At 41.0% G+C, this 23,219-nt stretch overlaps 4 protein-coding genes across 4 annotated transcripts; 1 reads left to right on the forward strand and 3 right to left on the reverse strand.

Annotated features, from left to right (window-relative positions):
• Positions 1–119: 119 nt before the first annotated feature.
• Positions 120–863, reverse strand: LOC128724370 (fibroleukin-like). Its single transcript, XM_053818096.1, has one exon. The coding sequence runs from the start codon at positions 861–863 to the stop codon at positions 120–122; it is 744 nt and encodes a 247-aa protein (XP_053674071.1).
• A 4,757-nt stretch (positions 864–5,620) lies between these two features.
• On the reverse strand, positions 5,621–6,796 carry LOC128724371 (ficolin-2-like). Its single transcript, XM_053818097.1, has 2 exons — positions 5,820–6,796; positions 5,621–5,744 (listed from the first exon to the last, which is right to left on the reverse strand). The coding sequence occupies exons 1-2, from the start codon at positions 6,794–6,796 to the stop codon at positions 5,621–5,623; spliced, it is 1,101 nt and encodes a 366-aa protein (XP_053674072.1).
• A 4,098-nt stretch (positions 6,797–10,894) lies between these two features.
• Positions 10,895–14,760, reverse strand: LOC128724372 (uncharacterized). Its single transcript, XM_053818098.1, has 3 exons — positions 11,618–14,760; positions 11,022–11,551; positions 10,895–10,923 (listed from the first exon to the last, which is right to left on the reverse strand). Exons 1-3 carry the CDS (start codon positions 14,758–14,760, stop codon positions 10,895–10,897), a joined length of 3,702 nt encoding a protein of 1,233 aa, XP_053674073.1.
• A 1,142-nt stretch (positions 14,761–15,902) lies between these two features.
• LOC128727322 (60S ribosomal protein L15) lies at positions 15,903–17,171 on the forward strand. The gene is made up of 3 exons (XM_053821217.1): positions 15,903–15,923; positions 16,191–16,523; positions 16,776–17,171. The coding sequence occupies exons 2-3, from the start codon at positions 16,215–16,217 to the stop codon at positions 17,079–17,081; spliced, it is 615 nt and encodes a 204-aa protein (XP_053677192.1). The 5' UTR covers positions 15,903–15,923; positions 16,191–16,214; the 3' UTR covers positions 17,082–17,171.
• The last annotated feature ends 6,048 nt before the right edge of the window (positions 17,172–23,219 follow it).

Raw genomic sequence — 23,219 nt, forward strand, 5'->3', positions numbered from 1 at the left:
AACACTGCATTGTTTTTGAAAATTTCTATACCGGTGTGTATACAATAGCTGCAATGTAGAACATCGATGAGCTTTTTCGTCTTATATAGGTTCAAATTATCATAAAGAAATATATATGACTAATATACAAACCATCCATTCAAATGAATCTTCCACCATCCTTGGTCAGACTCTACGTCAAATTCACTATAATTAGTATCCCAAGTAATAAACTTCCTTCCTTTAGCCATTTGCAAAGAGTCACCAGCCGTTCCAGAATATCCATTGATTCTTCTGATCGCGTAGTGCTTGTTTTCGTCTGCGATTTCGAAATGATCGTACTTAGCGTACGTCGTGTCGCCATTGAAATTCTTCAACAGTATCACCAACTCGTGAGGTCTAGACACCGTTAACTGATAGATTTTCGCTAACCCCAACCAGAACTCTTCTTTAAGATTTCCGAAGCCATTCTTGTACTCCTGCCAGGTACGGGAGAAGTCCGTCGATCCATCGTAACGATTCTGTATCACAACCCAACCGCCGTTGTCGTACTCTTGATTACAAAACACAGTTATCGGCTCCGTGATATGCTCCTCTGGTTGTATGAGGTACACACCAGATACCGGTATCGGTACCTTACTGCAGGCAGCATATATTCGAATGTTAGATTCACTCAGATCCATGCTAGTCGAGTTGCATCCTTTCAAATGCTCGTTTTCCGATTTCACGAGCATTACCAGATCATCGATTCTAGAGCTGAGATTGGTGATTTTCTCATCAATTTCGAGGTGCTTCTCTATGAAATGATGCTCCATCATGTTCAGTTTTGTCATGATCATCTCGAATGCAAAACCACTTACAAGAATATTATTACTCGTTCCCATAGTGGTTATGTTAGGTTCACTTTTTGATTTATAAACACTGCAACAAAGTGCAAACAGTACTAATAATATTGACTTCATTTCGAACATATGTTTTCCGCCCGCTGAACTTCTTGACTAGCAGTGATCTGCACACATCAGATGTTTATATATTCAGCACAGTTTCTCAGTTAGTAAATATCACTGAATCACTGTAAACCACAATCGTTTCCTTTTCTCATTGCTGTGGTTACTTCAGATAACATGCTGTTATTCTCCTATGCTGCTTACCCCTATTATAACTCATAATCGCTCACTATTCTTCTTATCACTCAAAATATACATCTTAAATAAAATTTACTTCTCCCTGTTACAACAAAAAATCGCTCTCTAATCTTTGTAAGTTTACTTTTGCCATTTCAGTCATTTTACGATTACAATTATCTCTAACATGGAGCTGTCTTATTTAATTTACGCTACAACTATACTAAACGCAATCCACATTCATCGTTACTTGTTCTATGTTCTTGTTCTAATATAATGCAATCGGTGGAGTTATCACGGATATGATCGTCCAGGCGATCTTTGGAAACCTAGAAGAGTTTTCCCATACTGGAATGTTGGAGACTTTGAGGCCTTACCTTGGGTAGGGGGACACTCAAAGCTCTTGAATAGAAACACGAAACGTTGGGTTTGTTTAACGGACAGTGAGTCTCTACTTATGTCCAGATTTTCTTTATTTATACTCAGTCACTGTTTTCTCATATATCCGGGTTTATCATAGTTGATATAAATGTTTCTACTGTAAGCTAAGCCTAACATTCTTTGCATTGACCACGAAGCGTTTTTTAACATTTGCTGACCACGCTAGAACCAATACCGCGTGAGAACTGAATTAGCTTATGCGACTGTTACACTTATTCAGCAGTAATACAATCTGCTTACCGATCGTCTTACGATCGGCCGGGTTAAGAGCAAACACGTTCTCCATTCATATAATGTCCATGTATATGGCTGACGTGGTTTTGGCAAACCACCTTTCAAATAAGTTATCGTGAGAATAGACGAGCAGTCTTAAGTCAGCAGTCACCTGTGAACATTCTTTCAACAGTGTCAGTGATCCGAACTTGCCACATGGCAATCTGCCACATGGTGACCGGCCACACTAGGTTGATAGTTTGGATGGTTTGATGTATCCAACTTATTTAATAATTTAGTAAACTCTGTATCAAAATAATATTAATTTTTTTCGGCCGATGGTTCCGTGACGGGCGCGATGATCCACTTTTGCTTTGCTTAAATAAATGCTTGTTTGGCTGTCTGTTTGATTTGTTATTTTGGTTTTTGCGGATATGTGGTGTCGCTTTACATTTGTGCATAGGTCATCTATTTTTGCATTCTTTGCTTGAATGTAGGACCCGGTGTGTTCGCAAAGTGATTCAAGCTCAATGTGCTTCAGTAGTGTAACAGTCTTCATCAAGGTAGGGTGTTTAGCAAGCATGCTACATATGAGCCGATTAGATCCTCACTAAATTAAATTTGGTATTCAACCGCATATTCTTCAAATGTTTCGTCATTACCTAATTAGGCACAGACTTATTGCCGAATCGACCACGTTCTCAGCGACCGAAGACACTTCTCAGATATAATCGACGACAAAACACATAAACGCACAAACGTCAACTTGATCATTTCTTGATTGTGCTAGTTCCGAAACTCTTCTTCGCCAGCGAACTACGATGCAAGTTCACGACAAAACTCATCTTGCACCGGCTGAAGTATGCAGAATCTCGATACTGGCCCGTGAGTTCATTGTACTCGATCTCTACGTATATCAGTGAACGGCAATTTCAGCGAACAGGTGATCACTAGTACAAAAGTTTTGATGCTTCGCTGGCGAGACTGATCTCTACGCAAGTCGATACGATCAGAAATACTAACTTTGGCTCCTCAATCGTTAGCTTGGACGATAGATCTCCTGCGTTCTGGCAAGTAACAAAAGTCCTCGGCAAAAGATTAAAGCCATTGATCTCTTGAGGTGAATCCTGGATCACCGCAGTGAGAAAAATGAAAACTCTTGCTGATCAGTTCGGCTGTTTGCAACAAATTGGAGCTTATTTAAGCAGTAGTCACGATTCGAAAGTTTATCACAGTCTGCTATTCGGCTGACTGCGTCCGTGAAGAGCAGGAACAGATGCGAAATATGAAGGCTCCAGGTTATGATGGAATTCTTAACATCTTGCTGAAGCATTTTCATGACAAGGCCATACATTTGATGGACGAAATTTCACTTCCCTAGTGCTTGGAAAAGTGCTAGGGTAGCTCCTGTTTTAAAACCAAAAAAAATATCACATTCTCCCTGCGAGCTATCACGCTATAAGCCTTCTCCCTGCAATGGGAAAGTTCTTCGAGAGGTGAATCCTGGATCTCATGCAGAATGTGTTTCGTGAGCTGAACATGTTTCCATCGCAGCAGTTTGGTGTCTCATCTGGATAATCCTCTGTCCATCAACGGCTTAGACTGATGGACACTGTTTCACGGAACAAAGCAATGGTTAGGTCAACTGTTATCGCTTTGTTGGATGTCGTAAAGGCATTTGACAATGCCTGGTAAGGTGGGCTAATACATAAACTTTTAGGTTTCTGCCTTCCCATACACATTGTGAAGATGCTAAGTAGTCGTTTGAGACAGAGGATGTTTAGAGTAATGCTACACTTGGTTCTATCTGATCCAGTAACGATATCAGCCGGAGTTCCTCAGGGAAGTCTACTAGATCCGATGCTATATATCTTATATACAGCGAATATACCTCTCCTACACTGTGATGCTCAGCTATTATTCCTCTAAGCGGATGATACTGTCTTCGCAAGTGAGGGGTACATCACTACTCGACCTGAGGAGCAGGGTTTAGTGCTGCATTGTTGTCTTCCTCAAATATCCTGCAGTCTGGAAGGACAAAACAGTGATAAGTTTTCCACTATTGATAAGTTTTCCTCATAGCCAGCTTTTGATCTTCCAACTGTGCATTGTAGGTGGGTGGTTTAAAGATCCCACATCAATATGTAGTGAAATATCTAAGGCTTGTTTTGGATCAGCATATACTTTTCCGTGCACATGATGACATTATTATTAGTAGGCACATTATACTCCTGCTCTACCTGTATACCTTAGTATTCCGACGATCCAGACTGTCTTTGGCGAAAAAACTCGCTATATTTAATCATACAGTTCTACCAGCAGTGCTATAAGCCTCCTCAGCTTCCGCATCAGCTGCATTCAACCGGAAATCATTGGTTGTCCATGATCCGTAGTGGTGATGGCTACACTCGAAACACCGAACTGTTTTCGATTTACAATCCACGGCTCCTTGAAGAGCTAGTCGTTAGAATATGTATGAATAATGTTACATAAGATGTGAGACATTTCCTCATCTCATCATAAAAAATCTTGATTTGGACTGCGAATAACAGCTTTTTCATTTGTAAAAAGTGCACTTATATCATAAATAGGAAATAAATTAGGGTAATATCATTAATGGTAAGTAGTAGGTTAGATAATTTGAAGTAGCAGTTGAGTTATTAATATTTAGTCATGGGTCACTGGCCCAACATTACGCTAAACATTTTACTTAAAAGTTCTGCCGTTTCCTACGGGCTCTGTATATCTCCACAAGCCTTACACCAAAAAAGCTAAGAAAGCTGTATCCTGTGTTTTTTTCAATAACGATTGTACCTGCGTGTAAGAACAATTCCTTCAAATATAAACTATTAACATTATGAAATCTCTATATTCTCCACTACCCTCGCTCGTTCTCGGTATAGAACAGGTTCGGCTGTATTATTATTTGTCGTCCTGCTATCTTTCACGATGACCCGAATTCGGTTTGTAATTATTCCTATAAACGTCCGAAACAGTAAGATACTTTATATGAAAGGACCCCGTAATTCCTATGAAATCCACGAAGGATACTTTATAGTTCTATGACCGTCACCCTGAACCAGGCCCCCGAACCGGAAGCAGCTAATTGTTCTTTTTGACGACATCCCGAAGAAGTGAGACATGAAAAGTGAGAAATGAAAAATGAGAGACGGCAAAAAGGTATTCACGGAGAGGAAATCCAGGCTTGGCTATGCAACAACTTTCAATAAAACTGAAAAGTAAATCCATATTTGATTTCTGATATGGACACCTGAACGTAGCAAAAACAAGAAAGATTACTGTCGGCGCAAGTGAGAGCGTAGATCATCAGCAACATCAACAGCAACAGGAGCAGTAGCAGCAGTTACAAAACAGCAATCGTACAGACGAAGAAGTACCCCTACCGCCACTGAATGGTAGCCAATGCTATCAGACAACTGAAGAGTGAGCTGGTAGTAGAACTCGTCAGTATGGGCCCAGTGAGGTTTGTCGCCGTGATGCGCATCTCGATCATCAAGATCTTGGCGCGGGAAGAACTTCGTGAGGAAAAGAAACTGCTTCCGGTATATTGGATGGTGGTTGCAGAGATGGAGAGAGAGAGAGAGAGAGAGAGAGAGATTACGCGAATTTTCATGTTCTCTTTATCTCAGTCAATTGCCTGTTTTTTGAAAATGCATTATAAAGTCTTGTCAATTTTTGACAGGACCCTTAGACGAAGCGATAAAACACAGCCTTAACTTCCAATGTTTTCGAGGTATATTTCAGGATTTGGTTTATCTCAAATGCATCCTGTTTACTAGATAAAGTTGTCTATTGGTGAACTTATTAAGTTATCTTTCGTTAATAGCATGCTGACGACAATGCTACACAGGTCTTATCATCATTTTTGACGATTTCAATGAATAGTGATATCCTCGAAAGCTTTTCCAAACCATACTTGTGGCAAACTCTTTAGTTTCGCCTCGTAAGTATTTTCCATTGAGATTGCTGTAATTATACACGAAAGTAAGAAATATCACATTTTACTTTTAATGCCATATGCATTGAAAATGAGTTACATACCTTGAATGGCATCCCGCGTACCACCACGCTCCCGCGAATTTTACGGCGCAATTATCGTTCCATGTATCGTTGTCGGCATCGAAGGTTGAAAATTTCATCCCCTTCAAATCCGCCATAGAGTCACCAGCCGTTCCCGAGTAGCCACCAATACTGGTGAGAGAATATTTCACGCTTTCATCTCCTATCGAAAATTCACTATATCGCGCATACGTCGTGTTTCCGTCAAAATCCTCCAACAGTATCACCAACTCGTGAGGCCCCGACACCGTTAACTGATAGATGCGATCCAGCCCCAACCAGAACTCTCCATTCAGATTTCCGAAGCCATTCTTGTACTCCTGCCAATTACGGTAGAAGTTCGTCGATCCATCAAAACGATGCTGAATCACAACCCAACCACCGTTGTCGTACTCTTGATCACAAAACACAGTTATCGGCTCCTTGAAAGGTTTCTCGGGTCGTATGTGGTACACACCAGACACCGGTATCGGTACCTTATTGCAAGAAGCATACAATCGAGAACGAGATTCACTCAGATCCATGCTCGTCGAGTTGCATCCTTTCAGATGAAGGTATTCCCTGAGCTGATGACCTGTGACAAGGAGTTTCTGCTCGGCTAGTACATTCGTGAGATCGCGCTGTATCACGCTGAGATTCTGCCCGATGTGCTTTCCATTCAAGCCAAGTTGGTTCACCGTTTCACCAGTTTGCTGCGCAATCCATGCCAAATGTTCGATAGACTTTACCATGCTATCGATTCTGGAACTGAGAATGGCGATTTTCTCATCAGTTTCGAAATCCTTCTCTACGAAATGATGCTCCATCATGTTCAGTTTTGTCATGATCAACTCGAATGTAAAACCACTACCAAGAATATTACTCGTTCCCATAGCGGTTATGTTAGGTTCACTTTTTGATTTATAAACACTGCAACAAAGTGCAAACAGTACTAAAAATATTGACTTCATTTCGACCATATGTTTTCCGCCCGTTCAACTTCTTAACTAGCAGCGTTCTGCACACATCAGATTTTTATATTTCTTGAACACATTCTCAGCTGGCAAAAATCACACTGAAAACCACAAAAACTGTTGCGCACTAGTTCTCATTGCTGTGGTTAATGCAGATAACACCAGGATGCTTTAAGATAATTATTAGCAAATGAAACACAATTCAGTGTTAACCGTTCTGATCGGGACTTCAATTTCTTCTCTCGATCAATTCTATTCCAGCCAAATTGGGCTAAGCTAGTTTAGCTACTACGTTACTTTTACTAAATTATAGTGTTATTTTTATACATTTGTATTTAATTTTCGTAATAATGGTTCTATGGAAGCAATGGGAAAAACAAACTATTCCGCTATTTATATAGTCCTCAATTTTATAAGTTATATAAATTGCTATAGTTTAATATATTTCTAAATATTGTTTGCGGTTTGACCCCTCCTATTAACATTGTGACAAATAACGTCGATCGAGATGAAACGAGTAGATGTTACACCATTCTTGCGCCAAACGGAGTAATCAAAAACATAGTAGAGCCAAACAGAGTAATCAAGAATAGAGTATTGCAAGAAGAATTTACAACTTCCTACTTATAGCTGCAGTGATGGATTTTACGACTAATAACCGTCGTGTTGTGTGATCCATGGCTTAGCAATCGTCATAGCTAAAGTTGAGATATTACTTTTATATTCTACGATATGCAACACCTTCTTTTGTAAGTTGGAATGCTCAAACAAAAGCTTAATGTTCTCGAAACTTAATGTTCACCGCATTAGTTTGGGATTCCCATTGTGATATGAAATACGAACCTCGTGGTGTAGCGGTGATCTTTAACCGCAAGATGTTTTTGCTTATATCGAAACGTAAAGACTCAGACGCAGATTGTACGTATTTTCAACGAGATCAGTTCGACGAACAGTTTGAAGTGTTGAAATTCGAAGATTAAAAAAAAAGAGGCGAATTAACGATGCACTCGACGGACTATCGGAAGATCGCTGGAAGCAGCAAAATAAATTGTACAGGAATCTGCCCGAGTAAGGTCTCGCACTGTTGATCTCCAAGGAGTTTCAAACAATGCCACAGAAGGGAGAAATTTGATGTTAGACAGTTCGGATATGGCGCAGACAGAAACCCGACTTGAGAAACAACCGCGTACTGTAAATGAGGAAGGCGTTTCAACAAATGAAGAATACCTCCTCGCATTGATTCTGATTCCTTCATTGATTCTGATTTATTTTCTACATGTTTGAGCTCATATACTAATAGTCAGGCAGGTCTTGCCCAGGGTTTGTTTGGGTTCTTTCGCAGCGAAAAAAAAACATAGTGTTGATTGTTTGGTTCAGTAGTATGATTTGGCCGGTCAGCGATTGGAACATCGTCCCAGTGAGCTGCTTCGTCGATTGCTGTCACCCGTGCACTAAGGGGCAGCTTGGAACAAACCACGGTCATAATTATAGTAAGTTTTCATAACAAATCTAAGCATTTTTTTATGCTTTGGATATCCAGAGGGCGCCACTGTGCACAGTTTTTTCATGTTTCAGGTGCATTTTATATCAATCCCTATTAGTAACAGTGTTATTTACAACGATTTTTGCTATGAATTTGAATTCTAAACCTGTTGAACGCTTTAATCGTCCCAAAAATACAAAATAAAAGTTTCCTGACAAAAGATTAGCTTGAGATTATTTATATGTCATGGTATATTCGCTCGTTTTTGGTATTTAAATTTATTTTTGTACTTAATATACAAATTTCAATAAAGTAAAAGTGTGCATAGATATAGGTATAGGTGCATATTATGTACTTCGTCAATGCATTGTATCTGACTGAAGTTTAAGTATTAGATAAATGCACATTCACCTTACAATCGCAATTGTCGTTAAGCGCATGTTATTTTACCACATTTTTACTTATAATCACGGTTAAGCTAAAGTCAGTTTTAGGGAGCAAAAACCAGTTTATAAGAAATGGTTTAAAGCTCGTCCTTCTGAGCATCTTCCTCTCGAACAAGGTCCATGCCTCAGAGGCGTATGTGAGTACTGGAACTATCAATGCCTTATATAGTTCCAGCTTCAGCCGTCGCGACAGGTATTTTGAGTGGAGAAGTTTCCTCAGACTGTAGTATGACCCTTGGTGCTGACTTTTGACCCCAGATAGGTGAAGTTTTGAACGACTTCAAAGGTTCGCTCACCTATCTGTACATCACCCCTGCGTAGACTCGCATTAGTATTTATTAGCGGGGTCGCTGACAGTGCCACCATCATTTTGGATTTTGCCACGTTAATCTCCAGCCCGATGTTCTCAGCCGCCTGCTCAATCCGTTTGTAAGCTTCTGCTACACAGGAGAGCCGCAAACCAATGATGTCTATGTCATCAGCCGCCATTTTCTCCAAGATCTGCCGCATGGTGAAGATCTGGTCAGCGGTTGATTTTCCGTGTTGGAATCCTCTCATTCGTCGTCGAACCAGCCAGATTTGATGTTGCCTCGACGTGGTGGCAGTGTGGATTTTGCACAGTTCACTATCTTGGTTTTTAGAGCGTTCCACCCTCATCTCCTTTGGCACGGGGATGGGCGATTCTGCAACGTACCACTAAGTCAACCAGATAATTATCGGAATCGATGTTGGCTTCTCTATATGTTCTGACGTTGAACAGGCTCCACTGTCGTCTGCGGCTTATCAACACGTTTGGTAAATCTGGTTCGGAGTGGTTCCATCTGGGAACACCCAAGTGACTTTGTGGATGTCCCGATGCGCAAACTTGGGACTTCCCAAAACCAGATTGCTTATCACGACTGTGCTCATGTAGACTGTGGTCACCAATGTATTGGAGGTACATTGCTTCCCTACCGACTTTTACCGACCGTGTCCTCTGCGCTTACTTGTTCGGATAAGAGATTGCAGGTGAACGCAATATTCACCAATTTCAGGGTAGCTTTTGGTACAGTTTCACATTCGTTACTCGTAACAAAGCTCCTCAAAATAGGGTTATCAGCTCAATGGGTTTCTTGGTCGTTTCTTTGTTTTCGAGCATGTCAAGTTAAGCTTAGTTCTATCCTGTCTAGAGAATTTCATTGTCCTTCCGTTGTGCCCCAAGGGAGTGATTTTTCTCCACTACTTTTTCTGTTATTTATAAATTATGTTTGTACTGTTTTGCCTGAGTTCGGTCATCTACTTTTTGCTGCTGACCTAAAACTTTTTCATCCTGTTTTTGGGTAAAACGATAGTGTAATCCTTCAAAACTGCCTTGATTCCTTGATCTTGTTGCCTCGACCTAGGTGTAATTTTGGATGGTAAACGAACCTTCAACGAGCACATAATTTAAGTGATCTTCCGCGCGAATAAAGCTAAGGAACCGATCCGTAGCCACAAGATATTTTGGATCCACTTTGCCACAGAGCATTGTATTGCTGGTTGGTCCGATCTACCCATGAGTATGCTAGCGTTATTTGGAGATCCTCGGGTGGAAAACTGAATGCAAAAATTGAGAGAGTTCAGCGGTACTTCACAAGTTTGGCTATGCGTCGTTTCTTTGGCCGTACTGAATCAGCTCTGCCGTCATAGCTGCTCCGGTGCCCCTTTTTGTGAGCTGAGTGTTACAAAAGGCGCATTTTTTCGTAAGATTGCTTTTGGGGAGAGTTGACGCGAGCTAAGGGGTTCGGATTTGTGGATAATTAATTGTGGATTATTATGTGGTCGTTTTTATTTTACAAATACTCGCTTTTTACTAATCTTTCCTAACATGCATATGTATAGTCCAGTTAACAAAGATGTAGAGTTGATCGAAGATGTAGATCGAGCATTTGTAATCATACCTTGTATGTATGCATGCAGAAGTAACCATACCTAGTGTACAGTATGTGAATTTCAACTCGCACCATATCTCCTGCCTCGTGCTCCCTTTTACATTCCTTCATTGTGCATTGACATTCCTCGTTCCCAACTAACGATTCCGACACGTCGTACTCGCTTTGGATCTCGTGACGCTTTTTATGTTTCCTTCGTAGCGTTAATAAAAACTATGAGTACTTTGATATAAACACTTCTTTATTAAACTTTCTACGAGCAATGCTAGATGTTGCTAGCAATGCTTGTGTTATCTGGATTTGTGCATGAAAAACTATAGTCTTTATGACAAAACAAATAAATATACAAATACAATACAATTACAGCATCCATCCAACGGTTCACTACCTACTGATCCAGATTATTAACCGACATTTAATGGCTACATTTTGCAAATTATAAATTTGATCGGAAGCTCTAGTTTTCATTACAGTTAACAGTTTGGTATCAATATACCAATCGCAAATTTCAATCACCTTCTCTAACAAATATATCCGATCTTTTTCTATGAACTTCTTTCCTTGAGGAACAGTTTCAATACTGTTTACGAGTTCGTAAAGCAAATCGAAACTTTGAAGGTACTTTCGCACAGTATCATGATCGAGCTTTTCCAAGCACAATTCACGTATCTTGTCGATAATTTGTCCATTCTTTTCAACGCCACAGTGTCTTATAAGTGTTCCTGCATATCGGGGAAGCCGAGCTAAAATATAATTTTCAATGTGTGGGCTGGGGTGCTTTTCGCAGTACGAAACAATCCAGTCGAACACAACTGGAAACGGTTTTCTTATTGCCACCTCAAGGGCATCTTCCTCCGTCGATTCCGTTTCAAACAGCATACGTTTCAAAAGACTCTCATCACAATATCCTTTTTCTTCATCACTTTTGGAATCTAGCAGACTGATCTCGTCGCTAGCAGACTGATCGTAATCACTCTCGCTAGCAGACTGATCGTAATCTGATTGGCTGGCTTTGTCGCTTTCATTAAGCGCTTCAAGCAGAAGAATCAATTGCCTTTCTCCAAGTCGTTTCAGATTGATTTCGTTCGGGGCGGAGGAGACATAACTCATATTTTCCATGGATTGCGTAGCTCCGAAACGAAAACATAAATTGTTCAATCGCGATTTTGGAGAGATCGACAGCAACAACTTCAACGTATTAAACGTCGCATTGTTCAACGTTATTCTTATACACGTGGCGAGATGATTTGGAATGTTGAGCAAATACGATTGGATGATTTGTTTTTTATTGCACTTAAGGCAATTAGCATCGGCCAAAAAGAAATCGATAAACTTGTCAGCAATGTTTACACGTGACACGCAAAAATAACGTTCCAGGAACGCAAAGAAGTTTTCATCAGCGATATCATCCAGCATACAACAGCGAACTAGAAAATACTCCATTACAGTACGATGTGTAAAAAGAATGCTATCCGATGAGTCAATCTGAACCATGATTAATCCAAAGGGTGTAAAATTCTCGTAAGGCAGCAATTGTTTGTACGTGTAGTATTCCAGTTCGTACGCTAATTGCATATGTTTGGCGTAAAATTCGGCCTTCAATAGCTCTTTTGCCAACGCTACTAGTTTGTCCGTATCGTCGAACCTGCCACGCACCGTATTTTCAAACTGGCTCTGCACGAACGTGTCATAGATAGATCCAATTGCATAGTTGGTGTGCAACTGAATGTTGGGTTGTGCTATACGCTCCTGATATATGCTGCCCATGATTTTACAAAGCTGAGGTACTTCAAGAAACGATTTGCAACCGGCACTTTTTAGCAAAACATCAAAGCTGCTAAGAAAAATGTGCACATTCGCGATCAGCTCCGATGAGGGATTCACTTTTTCGTTCAGCCACAAACGTTTGAAATACGCCACGTAAGAAAACTTGCCCAAATGATATAAGCTGGCAGTTTTGAACGCATTCGTTAGTACTGGTTTCGATTCGGTTCTTGTTGCTATCAAAATCGACCAATTAGTTTCATTCATGATTTCTTGCAGAAAGACAATGACGAGATGCTGATATTTTTCAACTATTTCATCAAAACCGTCCACCAAAAGGCACACACGTACGTGTTTAAAGCAAAGCATAACGATATTATCTACCAAAGCGCTTCTTGGGGTAATGTGCAACAAGTTTAACAGCGTGTTTGGAACGCCTGTATGCTCATTTTGTGACAGTTTGGTAGCAATAGTCCTGGCTCTGAAGTACAAGCATACGGTGTTCGGCACAGCGCACGTTTCTTTAGCTATCCGCAGAAGCTCGATAGTTTTTCCTTGCCCTGCTGTATCACAGATGACTGACACCGTTGGTGTTGAATCGATGAACTGCAGCCTAGTAGACACCTCGTTACCACTCTCGTCAATAAGTTGTCGTTCGATGTAATGTTCTTCATCATACGCATACGTATCGGATTTTACTGTAATACCTTTAAGAAGACTCAATTCGACTACCTGCTCAACGCAATCCAACAAATTCGCACTTTGTAAATTGGTTATTGCTATGTTCTTTGCATCTATAGTCAAATGTTTGACTTCAAGTTGGTCGTAATCCACGGATACGTCGTCAAACTTTACATCATCTTCAATGTAATTGTTTAGCATGCCGCCAGTGTTTGGTATTATTGATATCACTTTTGCATTATTTGGAAGTTGTTCTAAAATTTGCTTCGAGTGTAGTGGCATATTTTCTATTCCTGTTAGAACGACAATCTGTACCACATCATCGATGAGACTTTCACCAAGCTCTATGGACCGAAGCTCTGTTAACATCCTCAGAAAATTGTTGAAATCCACCGAATTGCTAATTAAAATTGAACTTTTGTTCAATTTTGCGATGCGAGCCACAGTCCATTCGACTTTCGGTTTTGCAATTATGCATAAATCCCACACGTTGTCATGAAGTGCTGATTGAATCAGCTCATCTAAGTGGTTGAGACTTTGTTGTTTGAATTCCACACATTTAAGTGATGGAGCAGTCAAGCTACGTTGCAGATGTATCATTTCGAGTAGCGCATTAACGAATGGTTTCGTAATAAAAATGTCTGGTTGCTGTTTTCCTTGCCTAGCAGATTGCGCAACGCTTTGAGGTTTCTTTAGCAAATACTTTTCGAACAGTTTTTCATTGAACTGTCCATTAAACACATCGTTTATAGCTTCAAGCATTGGCTCACCTTTTGGTACGTTGACATAGAATATAAAATGATCGAAAAACCAATTCAATTCATCTTCACCAAGCCCGTTATACTGTAAACCGGATTGCGACTGTTGTGAAGCATTGTCCGCCCAGTTCAGATCAATTATGTCGGTAGTGAATACATCTGATGGCAAGTCTGTGAAGTGGCACATCTGGCAGGCTATTTGAAAACTTTTCCGAAACGCGGTTGCATTTTTTGATAGGCTTTCAGCGCCCGATAGAAATTGTTCCCGAAATCTTACAGTGGATTTTTTTTCAAGATCTACGGGGTCCGTTTGATTTGCTACTTCCAGTATTTCATGCATGATTTGCTGTACTACTGCTGAACATAAATATGTGTGCTTTGGTGTTTCTTTTTTGGGTGTCGGCTTTGACGTACATTGTTGTGCTAAATTCTGGGCTGTATCGAACATGAACAGAGCTTTCCAATGAGAAATTTTATACTTCTTTATCTCTGTGATGTTTAAATCTAGGTGAGGCTCTTTGCTGAAATGTTCTTCTATAAATGCTTTACTCGTCTTGTGAAAATCGTATGAGGTCCAGTATATCATTTCGGTAGGCAATTCGTTTCCATTACGTGCTTTCGATTCCTTAAATGTTTTATATGAATCAATGTACTTTGTGACGTTTACTTTGTAATGTAATAAATCTTGTATGGACATCGTAAATGTGTTGTCGATGGTTTGCTTTGCTTGAAACAAGTAGAATCCTTCGTTGATTTTGCTTTTAACCTCTGGATGAATTCTTAATATCACGTCGTCTAACGCTCCGTAAAATTTGTCGTTTCCTTCATACAATATCGAGTAGTTATATCTGTTGTGGTTCAACCCAATTATGTAGTAAAATAGATGCTGCTGGAAGTCAACTCCATCCTTTCGAGCTTTATTCGCCATGCTTCACTAGCGAACCGCAAAGGGAAAATAAAATTTATATCACGTTAGTGACACAAAGTGTGCTATTGCACGTCAAATTGCTATATCTCACATGTTTTCACAAATTCAACTCTTCCAGATCATTTGAATAAGGCACTTAATGAATGGGATATAGCCTTCTGTATTTGAATGTCCCAAGAGGTCACTTCTAATAGATTCTAATAGATTGACCACTTCTATATAGATTCAACTATCTAGAATCATATGTTGGGTTTAGTAGATTGACTCATGATTCATTTTTTGTTGATACTATGTTTTGAAGTTCCTCTTTTGCAGAGTGCAGGCAGGTGGTAATGTTATTATTTACATTCAACAACTCAACTGTCAAAACGCAGATTATGGACTTCGTACACGTCTGTGTAAAAGCATCGATTGGAATTGCTCACGTTGCCACTAGAAATTACAAACAATTATATATTGGAACACATAAAAGTCGGAACGATTGCATGGTAATTATACTATTTATTTCACTAGATGTAACACACTTCTACATCATTACAAAAACTATCCTAATCAGCCCGGGATAAGGCTCTATGCGGCTGTTGGGAGGAAATGCCTTTCAGCTCACAAATGATTATTCAAATCTAAATACGGCCGTTCTTAAAAAAATAACAATAACAATAACATACTTACACAAAATAATGCCACAAATTGGAATAATAACTACTTATCATAGTAGCTATCTGCAGAAAGAGTTTCGTTTAGTTATCCAGAATAATCAATCTAATATTTTAGATCGTTAACTGCAATGAACTCTTTGTCTTGCAATATCTTTTAAAGACATTTTTTTATTTTAAAGAGAGTTTTTGATTTGAGAGAGAGTTTTTGAGAGATTTAACGAGAGTTTTTGATTTGAGGAATTAAATTACAAAGGCATGCATTGAATTCATTGCAGTTTTTTTTTTTTTTTTTTTTTTTTTTTTTTTTGTATTTTTATAGAGACTTTGAGCCGAATTCATTGCAGTGACATCTACTGCATTTTTCAAAAAGCTTTTAAAAAAATCTAATCTTGACCGTTTGAGCATAGGCTTATAAACGCATCTGATTGACAGTACAAGTTCCTTGAAAGCACGCTTGCTAGCTGTCAATTGCGACCTGTTCTTTTTCAGCATATTGTCCACGAGGTAAGTCGCGAAATTCATATCTCGTCAGGTTTTTGATCACAAAACTATATGTAAGATGTGTTTTCAGAAACATTCCTAAGCTTTAATTACTACGTTGTTCCTTGTACTCTGTTATTCACACTTTTCGTTTCCTTTTTGCAGGTTTGTATTTGCTTTGTCATCACACAATTTCCGGCTATGCGCAGCTACCGTGAGCCGCCTCCGGGCCGCGGTAGGATAGACCGATGATGTGACTTCTGATCAAAACATGTTTGATTTCGTTACTAGGGTCTATCCTCGATCGTTTTAAGCATGGGTGCATACAGATACGTGCAAGAGCTGTATCGCAAGAAGCAGAGCGATGTTATGCGCTACCTGCTGCGTATTCGCGTGTGGCAGTACCGTCAAATGACTCGGTTCCACCGTGCTCCGCGTCCGTCGCGCCCGGATAAGGCCCGCCGTCTTGGATACAAAGCCAAGCAGGGCTTCTCCATCTTCCGCATCCGCGTGCGCCGCGGTGGTCGCAAACGTCCGGTTCCCAAGGGTTGCACGTACGGTAAGCCCAAGAGCCACGGTGTCAACCAGCTCAAGCCGTACCGTTGTCTGCAATCCGTGGCCGAGGTAAGTATTAGTTCTCAAGTAATAACGCATGTCTAGCTACAGTTATTGATTTAAGCTGTAAAGTTGTTTTTTTAATGATGATAAAAATTTCGATGATAAATATAGTGATTATATTTACCTATCATAATCTTCCTTGGATGTCTGACAAAGGCAACTTAACCTCACAATTGAACACTGATGCTAGACTTGACATTTCTATGGAGCAAACAATAATATTTATCTCACTCTTCTTTCATGCAATGTTGTGTTTAGGAGCGTGTGGGTCGTCGTCTTGGAGGTCTCCGCGTACTGAACTCGTACTGGGTGGCCCAGGATGCCTCGCACAAATACTTCGAGGTCATTATGGTCGACCCGGCTCACAATGCAATTCGTCGTGATGCAAACGTGAACTGGATTTGCAATGCCGTGCACAAGCACCGTGAGCTTCGTGGTCTTACATCCGCTGGAAAGAGTTCTCGTGGTTTGGGCAAGGGATACCGCTACTCCCAGACTATCGGTGGATCCCGTCGTGCCTGCTGGCGTCGCCGTAACCGTCTGCACATGCGACGATACCGTTAAAAAGTATCATCACTTGCTGTGGTGTCATGTATGGTGGCCTTTTCTAAGGCAATTTAAAACTTGGATCCATACAATAAAAAAACTTCTATGAAACAAGCTATGTTCTATTATACATGTTGATTGAGAAAAGAACATCGAAGTAACATTGACACCCTAAGCTTCTCTACTTAAATAACATTTTGCGACAGTTAAAGCTGGAATCAAGAATTAACAAACGGTGCCTGAGCACGAGCGGTTCCGTTTATTACTGGAATACGCCAAGAGCGCTAAGCAGTTGTCTCACCGGATAAGCATGCAATATATCTACGTTTACCCATGCTTTAATTTTGTTCACGTTCGCAAGAAGATAAAACTTTAACTTATTTGCATACTGTTTAGTTTTAATTTTTATTAAAAATTTATACAACTTTATTTTAATACACCTATTCCTCGCTCAGTATTGCACCACTAATAAGCCATTCTTACCAAAATGCTCAATATCGCTAAATATAATATTTTAAAAAACAAACCAGGCCATAACTCGAAGAATAGAGATGCAGAGTAATCTTACCTTACACATCTCGAATCCATAGCTTGTAAATTTTGAATCTTTCATATATATTCGGTAAATCAAAGCTTGTCTGTTTTGAATACAAATCACTTTGATACAATTTTTCCTAACATGTTTTTCTATTTGAGATTTAGAAAGAATTTTGCCTTATTATATTGTACCACAAACATCGTCACAAAAACACTGCTTAAAGATGGCCTGCTCTACGTACACCTTCTATCCGGCTAGCCTCTACGCAAAAGTAGTGCAAAATCAAACATCAGCTGTTGGTAGCAACGACCATCAGGAAGCCACACTAAAACGAATGAACACCATGGGCGAACATCAGTTCACTGATAAACGTAACTCAATTCCCCGCAAGAAAAACCTGTTCATCCCAAAATGAACCCGGCTCAAGTGCAACTCCAAACGGGGAAGAATACCTTCGTGGCGCCTGCTCAAATGATGCTGTTCACAAAGGAGAATCCGTGTGGTATCCATGCAAACGACATCGGAGAAGCAGGCGTCGGGTTTTGGCTCAAGATAGCTCGTTCGTGAACCAAACTGCCGGCAGCCACGAATTCTCACTGATAGGCTTCGTCCTGAACTTTCCACCACCAGTCGCATCCTAGCGTGCGTGGAGCCTGGAAGGGATAAGATGAAATGATCGTAATCCCGATTCCCGAGCTTGGCAATCCTTGCTGGGGGACGTGATAATATGGTACAGGCTTTGGTTTTCGGTACACGATCGTCAACCTTCCACGGTCTTAGATTTCACGTTGAAAGGAACCAGAAAACCAAAAAACTCCCCGATTTTGTCCGATGAATGTTAGAAAAGCTGATGCCCTTTTTCATTGCAGATCAATTCCGCATGTTGTAGACCTTCACTTACAGCTTATCATCAGCATAAAAAACGAGCTGGAGGAAATTTTTGCATGACATGTTTTAGCTACGCTGCCGGTTAGCCGGTTTGGTTTTAATTAAACATGCGAAAAGATGCAACAACACTAACCGACCGGATCGCAGCCGTGCTTGGGCAGTGAACGAGAAATAACTTGTTCACAATCAGCCCCTCCGTGGTCACCGGTCGGACCAGCTGAAGTAGCAGCATTAACAGGTGCAAAGTGAAACGAGCATTTTCAGGGTTCGTTTACTTCTAATGAAAGCTCGCCCGGCCATCCTCCTCCACGGTAAATAGGAATAATCCAACCGAGCAGGTGGTGAGAGCGAAGAGCAACTCCTACACCAAAACGGAAGCACCGTTTCCTATTTCCAACGCCAATGGTTGGTGGAATTGTATGCGGCTGCGATGTTTTTTTTCTTCTCTTTCTTCTTTTGCTTTTCTGTTCAGCTTTCTCCACGGCAATGGCTTCACCCAATGAATTTGGGTTCATATTGGCCGGGCGCATCCGGTGCACTCCGGTTGCAGTTTTCTTTGCCCACGGACAATGGCCATTGCATTGGTATCGGTGTATGTGGACGAAGCGCGTGCACACGAAGATGTGCCAAAGACACGACACCGTGCTGTCTGTTGGTTGTGTAAAGCGAAATAATTTAATTGGAGCGAAATCGCTGCACTTTAATTAAATGCAAACAAGGTTGTGATTGCCTCCGCAGATAGCATAATCGATTCTGCTTAAACAGGTGACTGTTGGAAATTGGTGTTCCGCGTGGTGGCTACCAAGCCACGGAATGCGATACAGCATGCCCGACTTCGAATGAGCCCCACACTAAACGAAACAAAAAATAATATGCCGGAATATTTTTCATAAGAACCTAATTTTTTTAAAACACACAAACGCTCATCTAACTGCGGGCAAGTTGTGCATACACTAAAGAACAGCAATTATCGAAACACATTATTGAAGATGATCGAAACGTGTGGCAACAAACGAGACTCTGATTTAATGATCCTGACCAGCCGAACTATGATGGACACAAAAATGGACACCCGGAAAAGTCTAGCAGTTGCTAAAGTGGGGGGGTAGCTTTTTTTTTCTGCAATCATTTCTCGATAGCTGCCATTGACGTTGATGAGGATAAAAACGGTTCCCTTAGTCTTTGGCGCCCCAAAAGTTGAGTCATTGATGACAAAAAGCCGTCAACAAACATCGCCCGATGCCTGTTTCAGGCCTGTTTGGCAGACAGCTTTGAACTTACAATCCTCAATCATTAATCACAATGTTGCTGTTCGATTTGTTAGTTTCCGTTTTTTCACACAAGTATCACTCTTTCTATCGAAAGTTAGTAAGTTTGTTCGTTTTTTTTTCTGGAAGCTATTTAAAATATCGAGAATCATTTTGCCTGTTTTTTATGTAAAAAGTTGCTCGTTTAATAAACGTCCCTAAAGCTTGACGCTTATGACCCGAAAACGGAGTCCATCAACAGCGCTTCATTTAGTACAAAACCCCTCGAGTCAAATGCTAATTACTCCTTAACAGTTTGGGATGGCAATATGTAGCTAAGGATAAAAACGCTCCTTACCGAGTGCCTGTACTTTTCGTTGTGGCAAGTCGGCTTTGATGTTTTAGAACCTCGAAGACAATAAAATGGAAAAGCACACTCGAGCGACCCTTTTCCCGCACAATCAGGGAAAACACTTTCCTCAGGGTTAGACTGTTTTTTTCTCATCTCTTCACCCAACCATCCGCCAATCTACGGTTGTTTTCCGTGCGACCTAGCTTGTATCTTTACGCCATAATTTAAACTTGTAATGTGGTGGATTCTGTGAACAGCATCCGGTTGAAAGGAACATTATCATTAAATCCTAACCACCACTCAAACAACTCGCTCCCATCGAGGGACATTTTTGCGGCCATCGGTTATCGCTCGGTTAGTTCCGGGAACGCATCATGAAGGCTCAAGATATCGCCACAAAACAGCCATCAATCGAACCGAATAACTAATTCAATCGTTTTCCCAGGACCCAACCGATGACGGCGCTGGCAGGCCTGATCTCTTTGATCGCCTGTGGTTTATTTACGCGTAATTGAGCAAAGTTCCCTCGAAAGCGACATTAACTACACGTGTAGTAAACTCATTATCGGGAACGCATCTCTCGACAGATATGTTAATTATTCCCTTTGCACTTGGGTCGCAAGCTGATCTCGAAGCTGATTGAAGTCCCGCAGCCTAACCACTGTTCGGCTGAAGCGAAGCATAAACCCGTTCACGTTGACATTATCGGTGAAAGAAAGGCGAATTTCACCAGCTTCATAATCTAATTCCCGAGCCCGTGGTTATTGCCGCGCGAAAGATTCCCCATCTACGTGGTCATTGCCATGCAACGGTGCATTTCCGATTGCACTTGTGCACCGTAAGTGCCGCACAAAAGGCTTCCTCATTTACCGTCACCCCGTAATGGTACCGGTTGAGTGAGTTAATATGATTTTATCTCGGCGTCTGTTGATCTGTCGGCTTGCGAAAGGCATGATAAGATTCACAAAGCTCTTCGTTGTACATCGCTTTAAAGCCTGCATCGTGTTATCAACTATGAATGCAGAGGCTTTCTTATTTCGTTTAATGATAAAGAACGAATTCCTATGCTTCTAGATCGCTTCCGATCACCTTATTGCCAACACTAATAAACGTGTAATGTTTTTAAGGTCATAAAAAAATGAGCCCTTGTAAATTTATTAGCGCGTTGGTTCGTGTTGTTGGTCACTATTTTTTACCTTAACCCATTATGTAACCGTTGTTCGTTGCCCATCGTGTCACAAATTGATTGCACGAAATTAGCTTCAGTATCGTTTTATTTTCCCCGTTGCCACTGTGAAATGATTACACACATTTTCGGCCCTCCCTAAACACGCGGCGGGTCATCCAACCGTAACAGTGTATCGCGTATCTCGCCAACTTCGCCAATGACCGTCGGGATCGTACTTTCGATATAATTCCCAGCACACCCACACACCCACCCACACACACTGGATCGACGCCAGGAGGCTTCGACGGGAAGTGCAATCTTGCATTTTATCATGAATTAATTAGTTTCGTTGCAGTTCGCAAACCGGGAATAATGCGCCCGCGAGTGCATCCCGTTGGGTCGGCAAACGGACGGGGCCTTAAAATTCGGTTTCGCCGTTCGAATGTTCGGTCGTTCAGAGCTCGTGCAGCTTGTGCGGTTTGTGCATTGGTGCAACAATTTAGCGGCGCTACCGTGCGCGCATTTCCGGTGCTCGAATATAAATAGGCATTTGTATGCTGGCCTCAAAGATTGCAGCCGGTCGCCGAAAATTAATGGTAGAGATTCCTGCCCGCTGTACGCTTTTCTTCCAGCCCCGGAAAATCACGAACGCACGAAGAAGTCATCTCCATCATCAGTTGATCTGCTTTTAATTATATCACTAGCAGCGCGATGCGTTCGAGTTGGCCTTAAAATATGCAAATTTGCGCAAAGCAAAGCCGGCAGATCGAACCATACGCATTTGCCCTCAACGATTGTTGCCTCGACATTGTATCGACAATCTGTGGCAATTGTGCTGTGTGCGGGAACTAACAAGGGCAGGCACAATAGGGGACAATAAGCGGATAGAGCAATCACGCTACAGCGGTGTTCGCAGAAACAGCTTTTGAGAAGGCAAACGCTCTCGTATCTCATCGTGTTGCTCCATTTTTGGTCTATCTTTTTGTAGTCCTTTCGTGGAGTTCCTATCGTCAAGGTACGAGTGTACGTTCCCCGGCTACTGCTGTTGAAATATTCAACCGTTTATCCATCTAATGAGCCGACGTTTCATCGACAGGGACGAGCAGGTTTCAAAACTCCCCCCGGAAGGTCAGACTCACTCATGGATTTTCTCGGCGTTGGTGAAGAAAAATCGCAATGTCACTTCACGTGCCACTCGATGCGAATGTGGATTTGAAGTATTAATAGCGCTGACACTCACGGCTCAAGTGGCTAGTTCTTGAGAACGATTTGTCGGTTTGGTCAGTCCCCACATCCAGGTTTTCTTTTTTTCCTCGCTTGTACCAACCACGTAGGACATTTTCCGGAACCAATTGACAAGGTATTGAATTTCCAAAGCAACGCTTAATGGCTCGTCAAATGCCAATAACGTTGAAGTGGATATGTTTGATCGTTCAATTGCTTCTAATTACCGTGTGGCAGGGGGAATTGTTTTTTTTTTAAGTCATTTTATCTCTAATGTAAGCTAAGAAAAAAAACCAGCGGTGGGAAAATGTAAATTTCAGCAGGTCTAATCGACGATTTTAGTGACAATCATTTATACTCAAAGCGCCATGCACTCGTCATCGGTGATGCTTTACATGATGGATGACGGGATGCAACCCGTAATGCAGCAACACTTTCTTCTGGTTTCAAGCAATTCTCTTTATTCTTTTAGTAAACCAGTACAAAATAAGGAACCAAAACTAACTAATGCAAAGCTTTTAGCCGAGTGATGGGTAGAGCTTATTTAAAGCTTTTTTCTTTTTAAAGTTTCTGAACATTCAGACTAAAATGCACAATAAAAATATGCGTCACTGTGAATGAGAGCTATGTAATATGTTGTAATATTACATTTATACTACACAAAAGCTGCAATAATCCGCCATAAGAATGCGACAGAAGCATAGGGAAAAAGGAAAACGAATAACACGCTAAAATGTTA

The sequence above is a fragment of the Anopheles nili genome, chromosome 3, assembly GCF_943737925.1.
Source record: "Anopheles nili chromosome 3, idAnoNiliSN_F5_01, whole genome shotgun sequence".
Lineage (NCBI taxonomy): Eukaryota > Metazoa > Arthropoda > Insecta > Diptera > Culicidae > Anopheles > Anopheles nili.

Excerpts from the sequence above, each read along its gene's own strand:
- LOC128724371 (XM_053818097.1), bottom strand. The coding sequence starts at position 6,796 with ATGGTCGAAATGAAGTCAATATTTTTAGTACTGTTTGCACTTTGTTGC. Across the intron at positions 5,745-5,819 it reads TACGCGGGATGCCATTCAAG|CAATCTCAATGGAAAATACT; the intron begins GTATGTAACTCA and ends GTATAATTACAG.
- LOC128724372 (XM_053818098.1), bottom strand. The coding sequence starts at position 14,760 with ATGGCGAATAAAGCTCGAAAGGATGGAGTTGACTTCCAGCAGCATCTA. Across the intron at positions 11,552-11,617 it reads AGCCAATCAGATTACGATCA|TGATGAAGAAAAAGGATATT; the intron begins GTCTGCTAGCGA and ends AGATTCCAAAAG. Across the intron at positions 10,924-11,021 it reads TCGGTTAATAATCTGGATCA|ATAACACAAGCATTGCTAGC; the intron begins GTAGGTAGTGAA and ends GCACAAATCCAG.
- LOC128727322 (XM_053821217.1), top strand. The coding sequence starts at position 16,215 with ATGGGTGCATACAGATACGTGCAAGAGCTGTATCGCAAGAAGCAGAGC. Across the intron at positions 16,524-16,775 it reads GTCTGCAATCCGTGGCCGAG|GAGCGTGTGGGTCGTCGTCT; the intron begins GTAAGTATTAGT and ends TGTTGTGTTTAG.
- LOC128724370 (XM_053818096.1), bottom strand. The coding sequence starts at position 863 with ATGGGAACGAGTAATAATATTCTTGTAAGTGGTTTTGCATTCGAGATG.